Here is a 23,145-nt window from a genome sequence, read left to right as displayed (position 1 = left end):
CTTAAGTAGTAATGAATACAATAAGTATTAATTTCCATAGGTTTTTCTGGGATCTACAACTATTTATATATATTTATGAAAAATAGGTAATAATAAAAATGGCAGCTACAATCTACTGAGTGTGCCAGTTACTAATCTAAATGCTCTACACATATTAAGTCACTTAATTCTTGCAAAAATCCTATGAAGAAAGTATTATCATTGTTCCTATTTTACAGATGAAACTGAGGCCCAAAGAGGTTTAGTAACTTACAGATACATGATTAGTAAGAGGGAGACCTGGGATTCTAACCACACATTTTAGATTTCATACTCACAGAAGGTTCATCATTCTGATTCTCTCAGGGAAGAATAATCAAGAAACTGCTCAAAGAATCAATAATTTTCTAAACTATCATCAGGATACAAGAGACATACCAAATGACCTATGTGATGGAAAATATTTCAATAAATAGCAATCTAATGAGAATCCTAAATTAGCTTTACTAATAGTTTGTAAAAAGTATATTAAAATTTATTTTGGTTTATCTATGTCGACAGTTGATATTCTTCTAATTAAGTCTACTTTGTCACCTAAGGCAGAAAACTTGTTCCCTATTGAGATCACAAGGAACGTTTTTAAAAAAATAAAATATTCTAACTATAATTATTTCTATTAAATACTTGTTTCTTATAATAATGACTTCAAATTAAGAAGAATAGGGGCATCCGGATGGCTCAGTTAAGTGATCAGCTCTTGATTTGACTCAGGTTGTGATCTCAGAGTTGTGGGATTGAGCCAACACCAGGCTCTGCACTCCTGGGGGGTCTGCTTGAGATTCTCTCTCTCTCTCTCTCTCTCTCTCTCTCTCTATTTTCCCTTTGCCCCTCTCCCCAGTGAAGCACACACTCTCTCTCAAATAAATGAATAAGTCATTAAAAAATTAAGAATACCAAATTTTCTAGTTTCACCATCATACCAGCAAAAGAAAGTTACAATAAAACTCTACCTCTTCATGTCTCATTCCTTCTATCATTTGCATAATACTTATAAAATGGTGGCATCGATCTGAATGGTCAACTTGATACGTAGGAAAAGGATGATCCTGCCACACTCTCCATTCAGAAAGAGAGAGTTGATGAATTCCAATGGTTGGTTCTTCATTCTTGATTAATGATTTTAAAAATAATAGAAATGATAAATATACATACTCAGATTCCATAAACTGATTAAAAAAACAATACACAGATAATAAGCCTAACATAAATAATCTGAATTTGGGTATTTTCAACTAAAATCTCAGGAAAATAAAGAAAATAATTTTATAAAGTACAAAAATGACCTTTGAAATATATTTTGAAAGTAACTATCATTTGAATTGTATTTGGTTATATTCCAATTTATATAGTTCCATGTTAAGAGCAAATATTTAAGAAAATGTGTGGTTTCAAAAGTACTATTTTGCTAGATTTATATCCTATATTCTAATAAGGACACATTCATAACCTCTCAGTGATAAAGATTCCAATTTTTTCATGCTGCCATTCCTTACTTTCCCTGGTAATAAAAAATATATATAAAATCTAAATAGCCATATTTCAAGCCCTATAAATCTTCTAAGAGGAATCTTTCCTGAGGTTGTTTCCCCAGCTCTCTAGGCATGCATATAACCTTTGACAATTCTCTTGCCTTTTATTAAGTTCACCAATAATTTGTTCATAAGTCAAATAACAACACCCAATATAAAGTTCTATACAGTTTCAAAGAAAAAGTTTGTACAAAGACGCTCATGACAGTATAATTTTACATTAGTAACACTGAAAAGAATTCCAAAACATAACAGGAAAATAGTCAAACAAACCATGGTATACTGCAGAGTAACATAATAATCATGTAAATTATGCCTATATGGAAATGCTCATACAGTAGAAAGTAATAGAAAAAAAGCAAACATTATGCATTACAGTCAAGTAAAAATATATACACAATAAAGAATATAAGAAGAAAATTAAAAGTTCTACAAACTTAGACTTTACTATTCTTTTTAAACTGTTTACATTCTTAATTTTTTAAGCAAACTGACATTCTGATCATGAACATTCTCTCTACTCCCAAAGCTATTGCATAAACCCTATAAGGAGTTATCTGAAAACATGTTCAACTTACTGGTGTGTTTTCTTCATTTTCTAAAGATAAAAACTGAACTTGAGGCAATGTTATTTCCTTAATTTCATCAGTGTCTCTTAACCTATAACGTCTGTTCCATAATTTAAATTCTTCTGCTGATAAGAACCAATCTTTCTTTGAATTACTTTGCTTCATTCCTAGAAGTTGAAAGTAATTGAAAAGAAGTTTAAAAAAATCTACTAAGCAAACACAATACATACAACACCAACTTAAACTCTCCATCTGTTTATATCTATTCATCTTTGCTAAACCACTGATTCTATTCCTTAAAACTAGTATTCTTCACATAATCATTCACTTCCTGCTTCTATATATCTTCTAAATTTTTCTCACATCTTTGAAAGTAATAGTATAGCCTCCTGTTCAGGTGATCACCTTCCATATTGACTTCATTAATATAACAGAGCCAGGTAGCTAGGCTCTCAATCCTGGTTTCTTTTGGACTCTCTCCATGCTGTGTCTAAGACTTGGCACAAAAGTCAAAAAACTTACTATGAAAACTGGATGATACCATCATTTTTATCTGAAAGACTATCTGAAACTTGGATGGGGTGGGGAAGATGTCAAGACTAAAAAGGGGTTTTAACTTAAATCTTAAATGGCTGGGGAGAGAAGGCAGATAGAGATAGAGAGAAAAGCCCTACTACTTTAAAAACTAACAAGAATCGGGGATCCCTGAGTGGCTCAGTGGTTCAACGCCTGCCTTTGGCCCAGAGCACGATCCTGGAGTCCCGGGATCAAGTCCCACGTCTGGCTCCCGGCATGGAGCCTGCTTCTCTCTCCTCCTGTGTCTCTCCCTCTCTCTCTCTTTCTAGGTTTACCATAAATAAATAAATAGATAGATAGATAGATAGATAGATAGATAGACAGACAGATAGATAGAATAAAATATTGAGCATATTAAAAAAAACTAACAAGAATCTAAACAAAACAAAACAATAATATACTTTTTTTTATAAAAAGTATAGTAAGTTAAACCCTTTCTGACTTCCATAATCTCAATTCAGGAAAATAATCATCAAACTGAAAAAGGATAAACAGTGTAAAGTAGGAACTCTGGTCCCATACAGATGAAGGCAAGAAAAAAAAAAATCAGAGACTACTGAATCAGGAAACTTCTGTCTTAGCTCTGAGTTAAGGGAAAGAACATTAACAAATTTAAGTGAATCCAAAGCAAGTGACTAGGCGGGAAAGGACCTTGAAACTTCCTGGTATGAAAACCAGTGAGACTAATAGTAAAACTTGAGAGGTATTGTGTTCAAATATATAAAGAACTGCTACATAGGTAATCAAAGGATCAAAACCATTCTTTGTATCTAAAAGATAAAACTAAATCAATGAGGAAAAGGTAGAAAGATTTTTTTTTTTTTTTAGAAAGCATTTTTAACATAAGAAGGAACCTTCTTCTAAATAGGGCTTCTACATAGGGAATAAACCTTTATAATGAAATACAACTTCCATTAACAGATACTCAAGTTGAGGCTGGATATGCATTTAACAAGAATGCTAAATGCAGACCAAAACCACAATGAAACATTATGACGTACCTGTTAGGATGCCTCCTATCAAAAAAGTTAAAACAAAATGAGTGTTGGTGAGGACACAGAGAAATTTAAATCCCTATACACTGTTGGTGTAGTAGTAGAGTGGTACAGCCATTAATAGAAAACAGCATGCAGGTTCCTCAAAAAATTAAAAAAAGAACTACCATAGGATTTCTTTGAATAAAGACAACTAAGCTAACACAAATGGCTACCTCAATTACAAGGTGATTTGGGGATGAACTATGAAAAAATATACAGCAAAAAGGTGCTATCCTCTCATTGTAGGACAGATTATATTAATCTTGAGAATATGTATGTAAAGAATCATAACTGCCTGGAGGGATGTATAGGGTTGAATTTGTGTCTTAGTATTATCTTAGTGAACTGTCTATGTTCACTGTTCACTGCATCAGTGCTTATTTGAAAGAAAAACTGTTTTCTTTCTTTGCAACACTTGGTAAAGAGGATTTTCTGGGTTGGTAGGACATTTTTCATTTTCTCAACACTGATTTTCTCACTCTGTTCTGTCATTGTCTCCTTCCCTTTGCCACAGGAATAATCTCTTATCTTTTCCAAGACCTATAACATCCTAGAATGTACCTTAAGTTTCTCAAAAAGGAAGTATATCAACATATGGCCTACTAACTAACAACAGGAAAAAAATACGTAGCTTAAAAGCAAAGGTTTTTTATTTACCATTCTTATAGGAAAAGTTAGAGGACTTCCGCTGCAAGTTCCAAGGCTTCTCTGGTTCATAGGCAGCAGCACAAGTGATAAACATTTTGTGTAATTCTGGGTTGATTCCATCAGGAACCATTCGTGGACTTCCTTGGTAAAAATGAAGAACTTGCCTGTTACCTGAAATTGCTTTATAAATACTTCTTTTGTTGGACTGACTTTGATTATAAGTCTGCAAAGACAAATGTCAAATTACATTATTTCTACAATAATCACTTAGCCATAATAAGAAGTTATTATATTTATTTGGATTTACTATAAACAGTAAATTATACTATGATCCACTTAAATACTGAGAATACCCATTACCTTGAACTTGAGGCCTTTTCAATTAACATTTGAAAATCAGTTCAAAATCTAGTATTATAAAAGCCTACCTTCATAACTATATTGCACAAAGGAAATCTTTTATTTGGAATCTTTCTATTTTTGAATAAGGTAAATATTTATATATAAGCGTAAATTGCTTTAAAAAAAATACTATTGCTATATTCCAGCTTGTTACTTCATCTCTCTATACTTCAATTTTCTTTACTGTATATAAGAAAGGCATTATCCCCCATACAGAATTAAATGAAATAATGCATCTGACGCACTTAGAACTACTGCCCAGCAGAGTAGGTACTCATTAAATGTGGGTCATTATGACTATCTTACAGATAAGAAAACTAACATCCTGGGGTGCCTGGGTGGCTCAGGCAGTTAAGTGTCTGCCTTCGGGTCAGGTCATGATCCCAGAGTCCTGGGATCGAGCCCCCACATCAGATTCCTGCTTAGAAGAAAACCTGCCTCTCCCTCTCCTGCTCCCTCTGCTTGTGCTCTCTCTTTCTGTCAAATAAATAAATAGAATCTTGAAAGGTAAATGCTTAACCAACTGAGCCACCCAGCACCCCGCTGGCACATATTATTCTTGGTTGGTTGGTTGGTTGGTTGGTTGATTGATTGGTTTAAGCAATTCTTTAAAGTGTAAAAACCATTCTCAGTTCACTGTATTAATAAATAAAAGAAAAAACTAAACTAAAAACAAAACACAGGTCTTAGAAGCACAGGGAAATAGTAAAACAAACTAATGCGTATTGATTTTGGTAGTTAGGTGTCTCTAAATTAATACTGAAGTACAGTATTTTATATGGATAAAAATGACAAAACTGAACCCAGTTAAAAATTCTCCTAATTACAAGAAAAGAATACTCTGAATCTATTACAAAGTGGGGACAAAACATCAACCAAAATCTACAGATTGTTAGGACTTTTTTTTTTTTTTTAGATTTTATTTATTTATTCACGAGAAACCGAGACAGGCAGACATAGGCAGAGGGAGAAGCAGACTCCTCATGAGGAGCCTGATGTGGGATTTGATCGCAGGGCCCTGGGATCACAACCTGAGCCAAAGGCGGACTCTCAACCACTGAGCCACCCAGGTGCCTGACTGTTTGGACTTTGAATGTTAAGAGATTGCTATTTATCTTAAGCTATATTTCCCAAATTTTAATTATCAAATTCTGTTTCTATAAGTCTACTTACACGTTCTTCTCGTCCTTCAGCAAGGATAACAACAATTCTGCCTTTACGTTTGCGGCCAGTTCTGCCCATTCGTTGTACAAGACGAATTGGGCTCTTCTGGGCATCAAAACATATTATAAGATCAACTTCTCCTATATCCAAACCTTCTTCACCAACACAAGTAGAAACCAATGTATTATAACCACCACTACGAAACTGTTTCACAACCTAAAATAAAAATGATATAAAAATAAACAGATACAAATGTTAGAGACTTGTAGATCAAAGCACATTTTTCCCACTCACCCCAAAATGGTGAAATCAGATTACAAATCAGAATCTAGGATGCTGGGCAGCCCGAGTGGCTTAGTAGCTTAGCACTGCCTTCAGCCCAGGGCCTGATCCTGGAGACCCAGGATCAAGTCCCACATCAGGCTCCCTGCATGGAGCCTGCTTCTCTCTCTGCCTGTGTCTCTGCCTCTCTCTCTCTCTCTCTCTCTCTCTCTCTCTGTGTGTGTGTGTGTGTCATGAATAAATAAATAAAATCTTAAAAAAAAAAAAAAGAATCTAGGATGCTATGGAATAGGAAAAGAAGTGACAAAATGGCGATATAAACCAAAACAGACCATAGTAAAATGCAAAGGACAGTCCTAATGTCTTTGCTTTCATAATCACTGTGATGCCAAAAAGGTTTCCTAAATTTACACATAAATGAGAAACCCCAAATATTATTTAGTGTCACTAAAGGGCTATGGGCAGGTAAACGGACCAGAGCAATTACTGCTTATCATATCCTAGACCTAAATTTATTGTTAGGTCTATCTGAAGTAAAAATTTTATTACTCCTAAAATTTTTATCTAACCTTTTATACTGCCATTCCAAAAAAGGATAGCAGAATATGCCACCCCAAAATATGACTGTGGGAGATTAGGACACACTGCCCCAAAATATGCTACTTTGATATATTGGTTATTTTGAACTATGTATACAAGTGAAAAACAGCAAAAGCAGAGAAAGACTTCCTCTCCCATTATCTGTCCAAAAACAGGAGGAATTCAATTGTCATAAATCCCTTTCCTCGGATTTTCATCAACCAGAAAAAACGGACTCATCACAACCCTAAAAGTCATCCCTACAACCAGACAAACTTGGTCACAAACTGTCACACTTCCCATCTATTCTTCTAAGAACTCATTCATCTTTCCCAAAAATCAATTACTCTCTCTCCTAAGAACTAAGAAGCCTACGTTCCTCCTCTTTTTTCTCTACTACTATGGTATTTAATTCTGAATTCTAAGCCACCATAGGAAGTTACTCCTTTTTCCCTGCATATCTTCCATGTATAACATAAGGTATACATGTTAACAAACTTCAAGATTTATATATTCCACTGTTTAACATCTCTACTTGATGTTTAAAACAATGCTATTCAAAGTGTAATTCACGAATTATTTATAACTGGTGTGGTTCAAACTGTTTATTAGCCAACAACAGCATAAGTACAAAAATTAAGAGTAGATATTTAGAAACTTGGTAGAGTAATATTATATTTGCTGGCTTTAGTAATAAAAAACTTGGCCGTAAAAAAAAAAAAAAAAAACTTGGCCGTGAACATTGTTTTCATTAATTTTACTTTTTTAAATAATTCATTATTGTTGTATTGTTCAAAAGTATCTGTGTGACATAAGAGGAAGTAAACTAGTCCTCTATCAATTTTCATAGTCAGGAAAACACTAATTTCATAGGCATGCCAAAGTTAACTCATCCAGAACCAAGCTCCTGATATTTCTCTCCAAACCCTGCTTTTCTTTCAATCTATCTTCATTAATAGCAGCTCTTTTCAGTTTTTGTAGGCCAAATTCCTGGAGTCATCCTTCACATTCCTCAGTCTCATACCCCACTATAATCTATCAATAAATTCCTTCAGCTTCACCTTCAAAATATATCCAGAATCCAACCATTTCTCACAATTTTCCCTGCTACCACTCTAGTCTAAGCCACCATCTTCTTTAGATTGGTATTATAAGACTTCCAATTGGTCTTCCTGTTTCCACCCTTAGTCGCCTAAACTTTATTAAGATAGCAACTGTGCGATTCTTTTAAAATATGAACCAGGTCATGCCCCCCCTCTGTTTCAAACTCTCCAAGGGCTTCTTTTCCCATCCCACTTATAATACAAGCTAAAGTTATTAAAATGGAAACAGCTCATTTACATCACTGGACAGATCATCTAAACAGAAAAATAAATAAGGAAGTGGCTTTGAATGACACATGAGATCAGATGGAATTAACAAATATATTCAAAACATCCCATTCTAAAACAGAATACACACTCTTTTCAAGTGCACATGGAACATTCTCCAGAAGAGATCACATATTAGATCAAAAAGAGGCCTCAACAGGTGCACCCAGGTGACTTAGTTAAGCATCTGTCTTTGGCTCAGGTCATGATCCCAGAGTCCTGAGATGAAGCCAGGAGTCTGGCTCCCTAGTCAGCTGGCAGTTTGCTTCTCCCTTTCCCCCCACACCATTCACCACTCATGCTCTCTCTTGCCCTCTTTCTCTCTCAAATAAACAGATAAAATCTTATAAAAAAAGAAAAGAGAAAGATATCAACAAACACAAAAATAATGAAAGCATACCACACACCTTTTCTGACCACAATGCTTTATGAAACTAGAAGTCAATCAGAAGAAAAAAATCTGGAAAGAGCACAAATACATGGAGATTAAACAACATGCTACTAGACAATGAGTGGATCAACCAAGAAATCAAAGAAAAAAAAAACAGAAAAACAAAAGAAAATGAAAACACAATGAACAGTCTAAAATCTTTAGGATGCAACAAAAGCAATCATAAGAGAGAAGTACATACCAATAGAGGCCTACCTCAAAAAGCAAAAAAAATCTTATATAAACAATCTAACCTGGGACACCTGGGTGGCTCATCTGTCTTCGACTCAGGGCATGATCCTGGAGTTCCCGGATCGGATCGAGTACCACATCAGGCTCCCTGCATGGAGCCTGCTTCTCCCTCTGCCTATGTCTCTGCCTCTCTCTTTCTCTCTCTCTCTCTCTCTCTCTGTGTCTCTCATGAATGAATAAATAAAATCTTAAAAAAAATAAAACATAAAAATAAGTAAACAATCTAGCCTTACAACTAAAGGAGCTAGTAAAAGAGCAACATAAGAAGGCTAACGCCTGTAGAAGGAAAGAAAGAATAAAGATTAGAGCAGAAATAAATGTATAGAAACGAAAAAAAAAAAAAAAATTAGATCAATGAAACCAGGAGCTGTTTCCTCGAAAAAAATCAATAAATGTGAGAAACTTCTAGCCAGACTTAACAAAAAGAGAAAAGGCGGGATCCCTGGGTGGCGCAGCGGTTTAGCGCCTGCCTTTGGCCCAGGGCATGATCCTGGAGACCCGGGATCGAATCCCACGTCGGGCTCCTGGTGCATGGAGCCTGCTTCTCCCTCTGCCTGTGTCTCTGCCTCTCTCTTTGCTCTCTCTGAATGAATAAATAAATAAATCTTTAAAAAAAAAAAAGAGAAAAGGCCCCCCAAAAAAGTCATGAATAAAAGAGAATAACAACCAACACCACAGAAATACAAGCAATTATAAGAGAGTATTATGCAAAACTAATGCCAACAAATTGGACAACTTGCAAGAAATGGATAAATTCCCAGAAACATATAAACTACCAAAACTGAAACAGGAAGAAACAGAAAACTTGAGCAGACCAACCAATAACCACCAAAGACACTGAATCAGTAATCGACAATCTCCCAAGATATAAAAGTCAAGAGCCAGAAGCCTTCACAGGCAAATTCTACCTGTGAATACCTAAAGAGGTGAATACCTATTTAAAGAAAAGTGAATACCTATTCTTCTCAAACTATTCCAAAAATAGAAAAGGAAGGAAAATTTCTAAATTCATTCTAAGAGGCCAGCATTACCTTGATACTAAAACCAGATAAAGACTCCACTAAAAAGGAGTCCTGCAGACCAATATCCGTGATAAACATGGATGCAAAAATTCTCAACAAAAAATTAGCAAACAAAATCCAAAAATACTTTTAGGGCATCTGGGTGGCTCAGTGGTTGAGTGTCTGCCTTTGGCTCAGGTCGTGATCCCGGGGTCCTAGGATCGAGTCCTCCCTGCATGGAGCCTGCTTCTCCCTCTGCCTATATCTCTGCCTCTCCCTCTGTGTCTCTCATGAATAAATAAATAAAATCTTAAAAAAAAATAAAAAAAACTTTAAAAAAATCATTCACCATGATCAAGTGGGATTTATTCCTGGGTTGCCAGAGTGTTTCAATATTCACAAATCAATCAATACAATACACTACATTACTGAAAGAAAGGATAAGAAGCATATAATCCTTTCAACAATTGTATAAAAAACATTTGAACTGAGAGCTTTTCCCCTAAGGTCAGGAACACAGCAGGAATGTCCACTATTACCACTGCTATTCAACATAGTATTAGAAGTCCTAGCCTTAGCAATTAGACAACAAAAAGAAATAAAAGTCATCTGAATCAGCAAAGAAGTCAAATTCTCACTCTTTGCCGATGACATGATATTCTATATGGAAAACTCAAAAACTACACCCCAAAACTGCTAGAACTCATACAGGAATTCAACTCATACAGGAATTCAGCAAGGTGGCAAGATATAAAATCAATGCACAGAAACCAGTTGAGTTTTTATACACTAACAATGAGACAGAAGAAAGAGAAATTAAGGAGTAAATCCCTTTTACAACTGCTCCCAAAACTATAAGTTACCTAGGAAAAAACCTAACCAGAGGCAAAAGATCTATACTCAGAAAACTAAAGAACACTCAAGAAAGAAACTGAGGAAGGCACAAAGAAATGGAAAAGCATTCCATGCTCATGGATTGGAAGAATAAATACTGTTAAAATGTCTATGCTGCCGAGGGCAATCTAAATGTTCAAGGCAGTCCCTATCAAAATACCATCAACTTATTTCGGAGTTGGAACAAATAACTCAAAAGTTTGAATGGAACCAGAAAAGACCCCAAATAGCCAAAGGAATGTTGAAAAAGAAAACCAAAACTGGTGGCATCACAATTCCTGACTTCAAACTCTAAAATAAAGCTGTAATCATCAAGATAGTATTGGTACTAGCACAAACACAGACACATGGATCAACGGAACAGAATAGAAAACCTAGAAATGGACCCTCCACTCTATGGTCAACTAATCTTCAACAAAGCAGTAAAGAATATCCACTGGAAAAAAGGTAGTCTCTTCAACAAATGGTGTTGGGGAAAACTGGACAGCCACATGCAGAAGAATGACACGACCATTTCCTCACATTATATATTAAAAAAGACTCAAAATGGATGAAAGACCTAAATGTGAAACAGGAATCCATCAAAATCCTAGAGGAGGGGCATTTGGGTGGCTCAGTAGTTGACTGTCTGCCTTGGCTCAGGTGATGTTCCCTGGGATCAAGTTCCACATCAGGCTCCCGATAGCCTGCTTCTCCCTCTGCTTATGTCTGTGCCTCTCTCTGTGTGTCTCTCATGAATAAATAAAAAAATAAAAAAATAAAAAAATCTTAGAGAACACAGGCAGTGACCTCTTTAACTTCGTCTGCATCAACTTCTTACTAGACACATCTCCAAAGGCAAGGGAAACAAAGGCAAAAAAAAAAAAAAACTACTGGGACTTCACTATGATAAAAAGCTTTTGTACAGCAAAGGAAACAGTTGACAAAACCAAAGGACAACCAACAAAATGGAGGAAGATATTTGCAAATGACATATCAGATAAAGGGCTAGAATCCAAAATCTACAAAGAACTTATCAAACTTAACACCCAAAGAACAAATAATCCAATCAAGAAATGGGCAGAAGACATGAACAGACGTTTCTCCAAAGACATAAATAGCCAACAGACACATGAAAAATTGTTCCACATGACTTGGGATTAGGGAAATACAAATAAAAATCACAATGAGATACCATCTCACGCCAGTCAGAATGGCTAAACTGAACAAGTCAGGAAATGACAGATGTTAGAAAGGATGTGGAGAAAGAAGAACCCTTGTATACTGCTGGTGGGAATGAAGCTGATGCACCACTCTGGAAAAAAGTATGGAAGTTTCTCAAAAAGTTGAAAATGCAGCTACCCTATGACCCAGCAACTGCACTACAAGTATTTACCCCAAAGATACAAATGTAGTAATCCAAAAAGGCACCTGCATTCCAATGTTTATAGCAGCAATGTCCACAATAGCCAACTATGGAAAGAGCCCAGATATCCACTGAAAGAAGAATGGCTAAAGATGGGGGGTTCTATTATGGAATACTACTCAGTCAACAAGAAATAAAATCTTGCCATATGCAACGACTTAGATGGAATTAGAAGGCATTATGCTAAGCGAAATAAGTCAATAGAGAAAGATAATTATCAAAGGACTCATTCATATGTGGAATTCAAGAAACAAAATAGAGGATCATAGAGGAAGGGAGGAAAAAATAAGACGAAATCAGAGAGGGAGACAAACCCTAAGAGCTTCTTAATCATAGAAACGAACTGATGGTCTCTGGAGGGGATAGGGTTGGGGGGACAGGGTAACTGGGTGATGAACATTAAGGTGGGGATGTGATGTAATGAGCACTGGGTATTATATAAGACTGATGAATCACTGACCTCTGCCTCTGAAATCAATAATATATTATACATTAATTGAATTTAAATAAAAAATTTATAAAAAGGCATTTGACCAAGTAGACAAAGTACAACACCCATTTATGACAAAAACTCTCAACAACATAGGCTTAGAGGGAACATACCTTAACATAATAAATTCATGTATGAAAAACCCACAGTTAATATTATCTTCAATGGGAAAAAAATGAGAACTTTTCTTCTATGGTCAGAAATAAGACACGGATGTTATTTAACATACTGTTGGAAGTCCTAGCCTCAGCAATCAGACAACAACAACAAAAATAAAAGACATACAAATTGGCAAGGAAGAAGTCAAGCTTTACTTGCAGAGAACATGATACTCTATACAGAAATGCCAATGACTACACCAAAAAAAAAAAACTGCTAGAACTGATAAATTCAGTAAAGTTTAAGATATAAAATCAATGTACAGAAATCTGTTCCATTTATATACACCAATAATGAAGCAGCAAAAAGAGAAATTATGGAATCCGTCCCATTTACAACTGCAGCAAAAACCATAAGATACCTAAAAATAAATCTAACCAAAGAGGTGAAAAAAAGACCTGTACTCTGAAAACTATAAAACACTAATGAAAGAAACTGAAGCTGACACAAAGAAATAGAAAAGCATTCCATGCTCATGGATTAGAAGAACAAAGATTGTTAAAATGTCTATACTACCCAAAGCAATCTACACATTTAATGCAATCCCTATCAAAATCCCACCATCATTTTCCACAGAGCTACAACAAAGAACCCTACAATTTATATGGAACCCAAAAGACCCTGAATAGCCAAAGCAACCTTGAAAAAGAAAAGCAAACCTAGAGACATCAGAATTCCAGACTTCAAGTTACAATACAAAGCTGTAGTGATCAAAACAGCATGGTACTGGCACAAAAATAGACACAAAGGTCAATAGAATAGAAAACCCAGAAATATACCTACAGCTATATGGTCAATTAATCTTCGACAAAGCAGGAAAGAATACTCAATGGGAAAAAGACAGTCTTTTTCAACAAATGGTGTTGGGAAAACTGGACAGTAAGAGGCAAAACAATGAAACTAGACCACTTCTTTTATACCATACACCAAAATAGATTCAAAATGATGAAAGATCTAAATGTGAGACTTGAAACTTGAAATATCAAGAGGATAACATAGGCGGTATCCTCTTTTATATTGGCTGTAGTAACTTCTTCTGAAGCACGGGAAACAAAAGCAAAAATAAACTATTGGGACATCAAAATAAAAAACCTGCACAGTGAAGGAAACAACAAAATTAAAGGCAACCTACAGAATGGGGGAAGATATTTTCAAATGGCATATTCGACAAAGGATTAGTATCCAAAATATATAAAGAACCTCTAAATATTATTACCCAAAAATGAACAATCTAATTAAAAAATGGGAAGACATAAATAGACATGTTCAAAGAAGACATCCAGATGGCCAACAAACACATGAAAAGATGCTCAACCTCACTGACCATCAGAAAAATATAAATCACATGGCACCTGGGTGGCTCAGTGGTTGAGCATCTGCCTTTGGCTCAGGTCGTGATGCCAAGGTCCTGGGATCAAGTTTCACATCAGGCTCCCTGCCGGGAGCCTGCTTCTCCCTCTGCCTAGGTCTCTGCCTCTCTCTCTGTGTCACCCATGAATAAATAAAATCTTAAAAAAAAAAAAAAAAAATATATATATATATATATATATATAAAAATCAAAATAACAATAAGATATCATCTCACACCCGTCAGAATGTCTAAATAACACAACAGATAGCAGGTGTTGGCCAGGATATGGAGAAAAAGAACACCGGTGCACTGTTAATGGAGATGCAAACTGGTACAGTCACTGTGAAAAATAGTATGGAGTTTCCTCAAAAAATTAAAGACAGAACTATCCTTTGACCCAGAAATTGCACTAGTAGGTATTTACCCAAGAATAAAATAACACTAATTCCAAGGGATATATGTATCCCTGTGTTTTACAGGAACATTACCTACAATAGCCAGATTAGGGAAACAGCCCAAGTGTCTATGACTGACCAATGGATAAAGAGGAGGTGGTATACACATAAAATGAAATATTACTCATCCATAAAAGAGAATGAAATCTTGCCATTTGCAAGGACATGGATGGACCTAGAGAGTATTATGCTATGTGAAATAAGTCAGTCAGAGAAAGACAAATACCATAATGATTTCATTCGTATGTGGAATGTAAGAAACAAAAATGAGGGGTGCCTGTGTAGCTCTATTGGTTAAGTGTCTGACTCTTGATTTTGGCTCATGCCATGATCTCAGGTCCTGATACTGAGCCCTGCATTGGGCTCCATGCTCAGTGAGGAGTCTGCTTCTCCTTCTCCCTCCTCCTGCTGGTTCTCTTGCTCACTCTCAAATTAAATACACAAATAAAGAAAGAAATAAATAAAATAAAATAAAAAAGAAAAGAAACAAAAATGAGCAAAGAGGAGAAAGGCAAACCTGTTCTAGAACCTGTTCTAATCTGTTTCTAGATAAGAAACAGACTCTTAACTAGAGAGAATTGATGGTTACCAGAGGGTTGGCAGGTAGGGGGATGGCTAAAATAAGTGATGGGGATTAAGGAGGGCATTTGTGGAATGGTACTGGGTGCTGCATGGAAGTGTTCAATCATTATATTGTACACCTGAAACTAATATTACACTGTATGTTAACTAACTGAAATTTAAAAAAAATTTTTAAATGGAAATGACTTATAAAGTCCTAAAGGATCCAGCCCCCTAATTCCTCTCTAACTTTATAGCCTGTTTCTAAATAAATGAAAAATTTAATTACAACTATTCGTACAAAAGCTTATTTTACCATAAAACTCTCTTAGGAAAGCAATTATTGCAGGAATAATAAAAAGGGTTGTTACTCTGGCCTACATAAAAATATTATTAAGTGAGGAAAGGACAAAGTCAATATAAAATCAATAAAGTTGGGATCCCTGGGTTGCCCAGCGGTTTAGCGCCTGCCTTTGGTCCAGGACGCGATCCTGGAGACCCGGGATCGAATCCCACATCAGGCTCCAGGTGCATGGAGCCTGCTTCTCCCTCTGCCTATGTCTCTGCCTCTCTCTCTCTCTGTGTGTGACTATCATAAATTAAAAAAAAAAAAAAAAAATCAATAAAGTTTCTTATGGCACTTGACAAACTCAGGAATAATGATTTTAGGTGTTATCAAAACTGGCTAGAGATTAGGTTGGGTACTATTAGTATTTCAAAATGCTTAACACCTTAGACAAAAATCCACTTCATTTTTCATTCATATATAAATGTTAAGAGTAGTAATAATAACCTGCTAGATATCTGATCTTTTAAAATACATATAATCAGATTTGAAATAGGTAAAGATACTCTCTTCTGATTCAGGAAAACCTCTTAGATGGTCCTTACCAGAGAGAGTCAGCTTAAACAAACTCTTCTTGGTGCAGTGAGGACTAGTATAAAAGATATTTAAAGAAAAGGATTCCTCTTACTTTACAAAGTCAAAAAAAAGAGGGACGCTGGGGTGGCTCAGTGGTTGAGCATCTGCCTTTGGCTCAGGGCATGATCTCAGAGTCCTGGGATCAAGTCCTACATCAGACTTCCTGCAGGGAGCCTGCTTCTCCCTCTGTCTATGTCTCTGTCTCTGTCTCTCATGAATAAATGAATAAAATCTTTCTGTCAAAATTAATTAGACATTAAAGACACACCTATTTGTCAATGACTACTCAAATGTAGACCTATAGCTAATCTGAAAAACTTATATACAGTTAAAAAAAAAAAATCAAGTCTAAAATTTCCCCCAAAAAAACATATATACAGCACTTAGCAAACTTATGACATCTTATTCAGAGCATAAATGGATAAATGGTTTCCTCTGATCTTTTTCTTTTTTTTTCAAGAGAGAGAACATGTGGGGTAGGGAGGATGGTGGTAGAGGGAAAGGGAGAATCTTAAGCAGACTCCAGGCCTAGCATGGGGCCCAACATGGGGCTCCATCTCACCACCCTAACACCATGACCTGAGTCAAAATCAAGAGTAGGACACTTAACCGACTCATTGACCCAGGCAGCCCCCCCAACCATATTTTTAAATTAAGATTTTTTAATAACAGAGAAAAGAAACAAGCTCATTATTTCTTTAGAATATATAACTAGAATATATAACTAAAGTGCCTTAAGAAAAACAAAAGTAAACATTTACTGAAGGCTCTACAGTATGATTTCATTTAATGCTCACAACTCTATGAACTATGTTTACAGATAAGAAAAACTGAGGCACAAAAAGTAAAGAAACTTGTAAGTGATAGGGCCAGACTCCAACCTAGGTAGTATGTTTTCAGTCTTTCTGTTTAACCACTATACATTACCTTACTTTTAAAAAAAAGGGCTCAAAACCACAAAAGACACTTTTTTGATATTTTAAAATAGGCATGTTTATTCACATGTTTACTATAAAATTATCTTTAAGAAGTAGCTGACTGACCAATGAGTTAAAATAAGAGGCAAAGTACAAAGCTAATCAGTTTTATTTTAGTTTTCAACATCTCCAAAAGTAATTACCTCCAGTTGCTCCTTCTGGGTGAATCCCTTCATGCTTTTCCCTGAGGCATGGCCAACAAAAGTCATCACTCTAATAACTGGCTGATGCTGTAATAGCATTTCTGCAATTTCTTGAACACTATCCCGAAATGAAGAGAAGATCATAACTCTGGTCTCATCACATTTCTTTTCAGAGGTGTTTTGAACTATATAACAAAAAAAAAAACCCTTCAATCTCAACTATTTTTTAAAGCGTATACCCAAGAACTATTTCAAGACAAACCTGAAACTATATACTAATGAATGATAATTCTTGCAAAAAAGTAATTTAAGACATCTTAAATCTTTGCTGTTTTTTTTTTCCTACCTTCTTCAGTAATTTTAATATTCTTGGCTTCTTACCCTCTCATGGCTGTCATAATAAAATCCTAAACAAATCCAGTAAAAATTACCTGAATCACTTTTAACCAGTCCTTCAAATTCACGCACAATGCCCATTATTTCCCTTTACCTTCTACAATCAGAATAACAGAACTGTAGCACTCCCACTGATTTCAAAAATATTTTTTTCCTTTTTGTCCACTAAAAGCACTCTCTTAATCCAGGCCACGGGATTGTTCCTAAATCTATGATACTTTCAAATTCTCCAAAAATAACTACAGTATCTGACTATAGTCAATCACAAAGCTGATCCCAAGGTCTCTGTGCAGAATACACAATATGAGCATGATCTTTGAGGGTAGGCCACAGAACCCTCTGGGTGATGTGTAACCATGATACTTACTCCATTTAAGCTTTAATTTCTTCATATCTAAAATGAATGGAATATAAAGTATATAGACTTACACATAGCAATTGGTTAAAAACTGAAAATTGTATGGGTTTTTTATTCATTTTCTTTTATTTCTATGATTTCTATTATATTAATTTTTATGTATTTGTCAGGGACTGGACTAAATATTTCATATATTAATTCATTTAGTCTTCATAACAACCCTACAAATTAAATGACTTAATACATGCAAAGTTAATTCATAATACTTAAGGAAAAAGGAAGAGTTGTTGCAAAGCAAATTATTCTAGACAAACCTCTTTTTGAATTATCAAGCCTCTACATCTGACCAACTGCTTTCAATGCAAAGCCTATCACCTTTCACCAACTATAGGCTGCCTTTCTACCTTCATTCTACTGAAGCTCCTCTACCAAAGTCTCAATAACTTCCATATTGCCAAATTCAATGGTCACTTTTTAGTTCATTTTACCATTCCTTTCACCAGCATCTAACATATCCCACATCTTCTTACTGAAATTGTCTCTTCCTTCAGCTTTTCTGTCATTCACTTGCCCAGTTTCTTTCTCAACCTCCTTTGTGGCTTTTTTTCCTCTAACTTTTTTTTTAGATTTTATTTTTAAGTAACTCCGACACCCAAACATGGGACTGAAACTCACAACCCCAGGATCACGAGTCACATGCTTCATCAACTGAGCATCAACTGAGGAGAAGCACCTCTCCTCTAAACTTTAAATGTTGGTATTCTTCCGGGTCTGCATTCTGGGTCTTCTAAACTGTCTCTAAATACATACATCTAATACAATTTGTCTCTAAACTGTATTCCTGGTAATGTGATCATAACCATTTTTTTAAATATTATCCTTATGCTGTGATTCTAAAATTTATTCATATATATGTTGAAATAAAAATAGCCCAGACCAATCTTCTGAGATCCAGATTCATTTATTCAATGCTTATTCATCTCCTACTAGATACCTCAAAAGCATCTAAATATGCCTGTTCTTTCTTCTGTAAGCTGTTCTTAATCTTTTCTTTGCTCATATAATTATTCAAAACATACACACACACTCATATGATTTCTTTTTTTCTTCATATCCTATGTCCAATCTAACAGCAAATACTGTTGACTCCAAATTCAAAATATATCTAGAATCTATAACCATTTAGCACCTCCACTATTATTATGTTGGTACAAGCCACCATCATCTGTTATCTTCTTAAGTATGATAAGTCTCCTAAGTGGCTAATGTTTACACTTGGCGAAAGCTACCAGAGGGATCTTTTTTTTATAAAATATAAGTCAGATCACATCACTCTATTGCTCTAAATGTCCCTCTAATGGTTTCACAAGGCAAAGCATTTGTAGAATTAAAAACTAAAGTCTTAACTTGGCCTAGAAGCCATATATGATCTGGTCCCTGGCTACCTCTTCAATTTTTGTCTAAACCACTCTTACCCTCATTACACTACTCCAGCAGCACTGGTTTCTTTACTGATCCTTAATCATATCAAACACCCCATTGCCCCAGAGACTTTGAATCGACTATTCTCTCTGCCTTTTATGATCATCCCCCAACAATCAACAAGACCTGCTCCCTCACTTCATCAGGCAACAGCTCAAACATTACCCTAGAAACAGACTTTCTCTGACACCCTATATAAAACAGCACTCCTCCATGACTATCTCCTTAACTGCTTTACTTTTCCCCACCATTCTATTATATATTGCTTTACTCTCTCTTTGCCTTTTATTGCCCCAGACTTATTTTTCTTTTTCATAGAATATACCTTATTCTTAACATTTCCACCATTCCCCCCTTGTCCCACCCTCTCCAAATTTCTTAAAGCTTTTTTAGATTTATTATCCAGAGTAATTAAAAGCCCATCTTCTCCATAAAGTGTGAGCACAAACTAATGAGTCAGAGTTTGAGCTCTTTCAGTAACTTTTTCTCGCCTTGAAGCTACTAAATATGACTTACTATTCCATGACTTGAAGTGTTCAAGTACAACTTCTTCTAATTTTTTTAACTTTGGATGACTGTAGAAAAATTTTTTATCTTTATCTCCTGTAACAAAAACAAAAACACCAAACAATTGTTATAGATTTTTCATTCATTAATGTATTTTAATTATCTTTTCCAAAATAGATTTGTTGGGGTGCCTGGGTGGCTCCATCAGTTAAACATCTACCTTTGGTTCAGGTCATGACCTTCTCAGGGTCCTGGGATGGAGCCCCGGATCTGGCTCTCTGCTCTGTGGGGAGTCTGTTTCTCCCTCTGGCTCTCTCCCAGCTTATGCTCACAAAATGTCTCTCTCTCTCAAATAAATCAAATCTTCAAAATACATTTGTTAACTTACCTTTTTTCTATTTAAATAATAAGTAGCATCTGTGTAGCACAGAAGCCCTACTATAAAATAAACCTTGAATTTTTCTTTAAAGATTTACTTATTTATTTTAGGACAGAGAGCGCGGAGGAGAGGGAGAGAGAATCTCCCCACTGAATATGAAGCTCAATATGGGGCTCAATCCCACACCTCTAAGATCATGACCTGAGTGGAAATCAAGAGTGAGACGTTCAACTTATTGAGCTACCCAGACACCCTTGAATTTTTACTTTAACTTTTATTATCATTTATTATAATTCCTGAATCAACAGCAAAGTAGAAGGGAAAAATATGCATTTAGGTAAGCTATAAATAAATTTTTGGTAGTTCTGAGAATTTTCACTAACAGTAACAACTAATTACTAATATCTATGATGTATTTAAGGTTTATAAACTGAATTATATATTTATACTAACTTAAAGAATAAAATCTTTAAACATTTAACAGATCTGTTGCTTTGGAAATAAGTGATTACAGATAGACATGAGGATCAATGGAGCAAAATTTCAAACTCAACCTGCTAAGAGGAATAATAAAAAATTTTAAAAGAAAAACCAGACCTTTTTGGATAGTAGAAAAGCCATTTGCTGAAGTACCACATGTATGTGCAAACATACACGCTAGATGATTATAGAGTTTCATGAAGTCCTCATTTCGGCTAAGTTCATTTTTTGCCCGAGTCATTCCTTCAGAAATTAGGAAAAGATTTTCAAAATTAATAAACATTATAGCAAAATAAATCAAACTTATTATGTATTTAAAAGAAATTAAACTTTAGCAATTTTTCTAATTTAAACTGAAAGCCAGCAACTATTGCCAGTTCCACATTTACATATATATTAATGAATGGCTTGCTTTTTACCACCAATTTATCAAAAACAAAAAAGCATAATCATTTGTTACCTATTTAATTGCTTTTTGTTGTTGTTGTTGTTGTTTGTTTTTGTTTTTTTAAGTAATCTTTAAGCCCAAAGGAGGCCTCAAACTCAAGACCCTGAGTGAGATCAAGAGCCACACTCTCTACTAACAGAGCTAGCCAGGCACCCCTATTTTATTACTTTTTAAAATAAAGCATTTTAAGTATCTATACTATTCAATACTTGTTTAATCAAAATAACATTATTCCTTCAAGTAATTTCATTTAATTTACCTTTAGTTCCATCCATAATTCCACAAAGGAAGAAATATAATGATCTCATTCCCATTTGCTGCAATAATTCATAACCATGATATAAACTAATACAAATAGCAAACTCTCCCTCGATTATGCCTTGTTGTATTCCCTAGAAAACCAAGCACATATCAAATTTAACCAGAGAAAAAAGATACATGTTCTGTGTGAAACTTACCACTCTACTGAAGATCTACCTATTGAATGTCATAAGACATCGTTTGGAAAGGTGCCAGTGTATTTTCCATATAAAATCCACCCCTGTATTTTTTTTTCTTTAATTCAATATGTAACTTACATTTTAAAGAGAATAAGTGAAGGAGAGAAATATTTATCATATATTGTTTCCCTTTCTAGGTAAATTATTAGCAGTATATATATTCATTTGTTCTTTCAAAGTGAATATCAAGCACAGAAATAGCTATTTGGGATACAATAGGAAATAAGTCACTTAATGGCCTATCCTCATAAATGTTACTGGCACTAGAACAAAATTTAATCAGACAGTTTAACACTAACATTTAATACCAACTATATATGCTATAATAACATGACTCTGTCCTAGCACCAGACACAATTCTAAGCACATTAATTATACAAACTTGTTTAATCCCAACACCTAGGAGGTAGGTACTATGCTTATGCTCATTTTATACACGAAGAAGCTTTAGAACCAGTATTTGAACCCAGGAAATCTGGCTCAGGGTCTTTGTGCTTTCATCCATTACTCTCAAAGAAAACTGAAATACATATTACTTTTATGAGAGCATCCTGCAGATATAACTGAATGATAGTAATTTTTAAAAGAAACCTTGAAAATATGCTTTAATTATTTTCCTTTACTCAAGATAAAGACTATTATTCTCTACCTTAATCTTTGGTAACATTTAGTATCAGTAATAGTCATTTTAAATGTTTGCAGGGTAGTGATTAATGCCCTAATATGGCACCCCAATTATCTGAAAGGGTAAAACCACCTCTCTGTAAAATGTAAACTCTCATCAGTAAGAGCAAATTCAATAGGTTTAGATTTACTCCTTAAAGTATCAATGAACCTTTAATGCCTAGCAGAAATTAAAACACATTCTATTAAAATTTAGTATAATATACTGTAACTTTACAGAAAAGTTTCCCTTAGTGGTTCCCTAGACACTACAAGAAAAAATCTGTGTTTCTTTGTGTAACATTTAAAGCTATTCTTATGTGCTCACAACCTAGATTAACTAGCATATCTGACTTCCTAATATTTGACCTCAGCAATATTGGCTTGTTTGCTGACTCCTTCCTAACTTCATTCAATTGCCTCTGTTCTTTTGCATATGCATTCCCTCTCAGTTCAAAGAATGACTCAGGGATCCCTGGGTGGCGCAGCGGTTTGGCGCCTGCCTTTGGCCCAGGGCGCGATCCTGGAGACCGGGGATCGAATCCCACATCGGGCTCCCAGCATGAAGCCTGCTTCTCCCTCTGCCTGTGTCTCTGCCTCTCTGTCTCTCTCTGTGTGACTATCATGAATAAATAAATAAAATCTTTAAAAAAAAAAAAAAAAAAAACAAAGAATGACTCAGTGCCTTTTTGTACTT

The 23,145-nt window shown here is 35.1% G+C and overlaps 1 protein-coding gene across 1 annotated transcript in view; it reads right to left on the bottom strand.

The window, feature by feature from the left end:
- The window catches only part of FANCM (FA complementation group M), a 62,871-nt gene that overhangs the window by 24,628 nt on the left and 15,098 nt on the right, over window positions 1-23,145 (bottom strand). Inside the window, exons 6-13 of the mRNA XM_038544622.1 lie at window positions 21,545-21,677; window positions 20,955-21,080; window positions 19,988-20,074; window positions 17,236-17,420; window positions 5,974-6,180; window positions 4,408-4,621; window positions 2,147-2,304; window positions 990-1,145 (exon numbers count right to left, since the gene is read on the bottom strand). Of these exons, the coding sequence (XP_038400550.1) occupies window positions 990-1,145; window positions 2,147-2,304; window positions 4,408-4,621; window positions 5,974-6,180; window positions 17,236-17,420; window positions 19,988-20,074; window positions 20,955-21,080; window positions 21,545-21,677 (1,266 nt within the window). The remainder of the gene's footprint in view (window positions 1-989; window positions 1,146-2,146; window positions 2,305-4,407; window positions 4,622-5,973; window positions 6,181-17,235; window positions 17,421-19,987; window positions 20,075-20,954; window positions 21,081-21,544; window positions 21,678-23,145) is intronic.

Source organism: Canis lupus, chromosome 8 (assembly GCF_011100685.1).
Source record: "Canis lupus familiaris isolate Mischka breed German Shepherd chromosome 8, alternate assembly UU_Cfam_GSD_1.0, whole genome shotgun sequence".
NCBI classification, from domain to species: Eukaryota; Metazoa; Chordata; class Mammalia; order Carnivora; family Canidae; genus Canis; species Canis lupus.
This window is presented reverse-complemented; position numbering and strand designations above follow the sequence as displayed.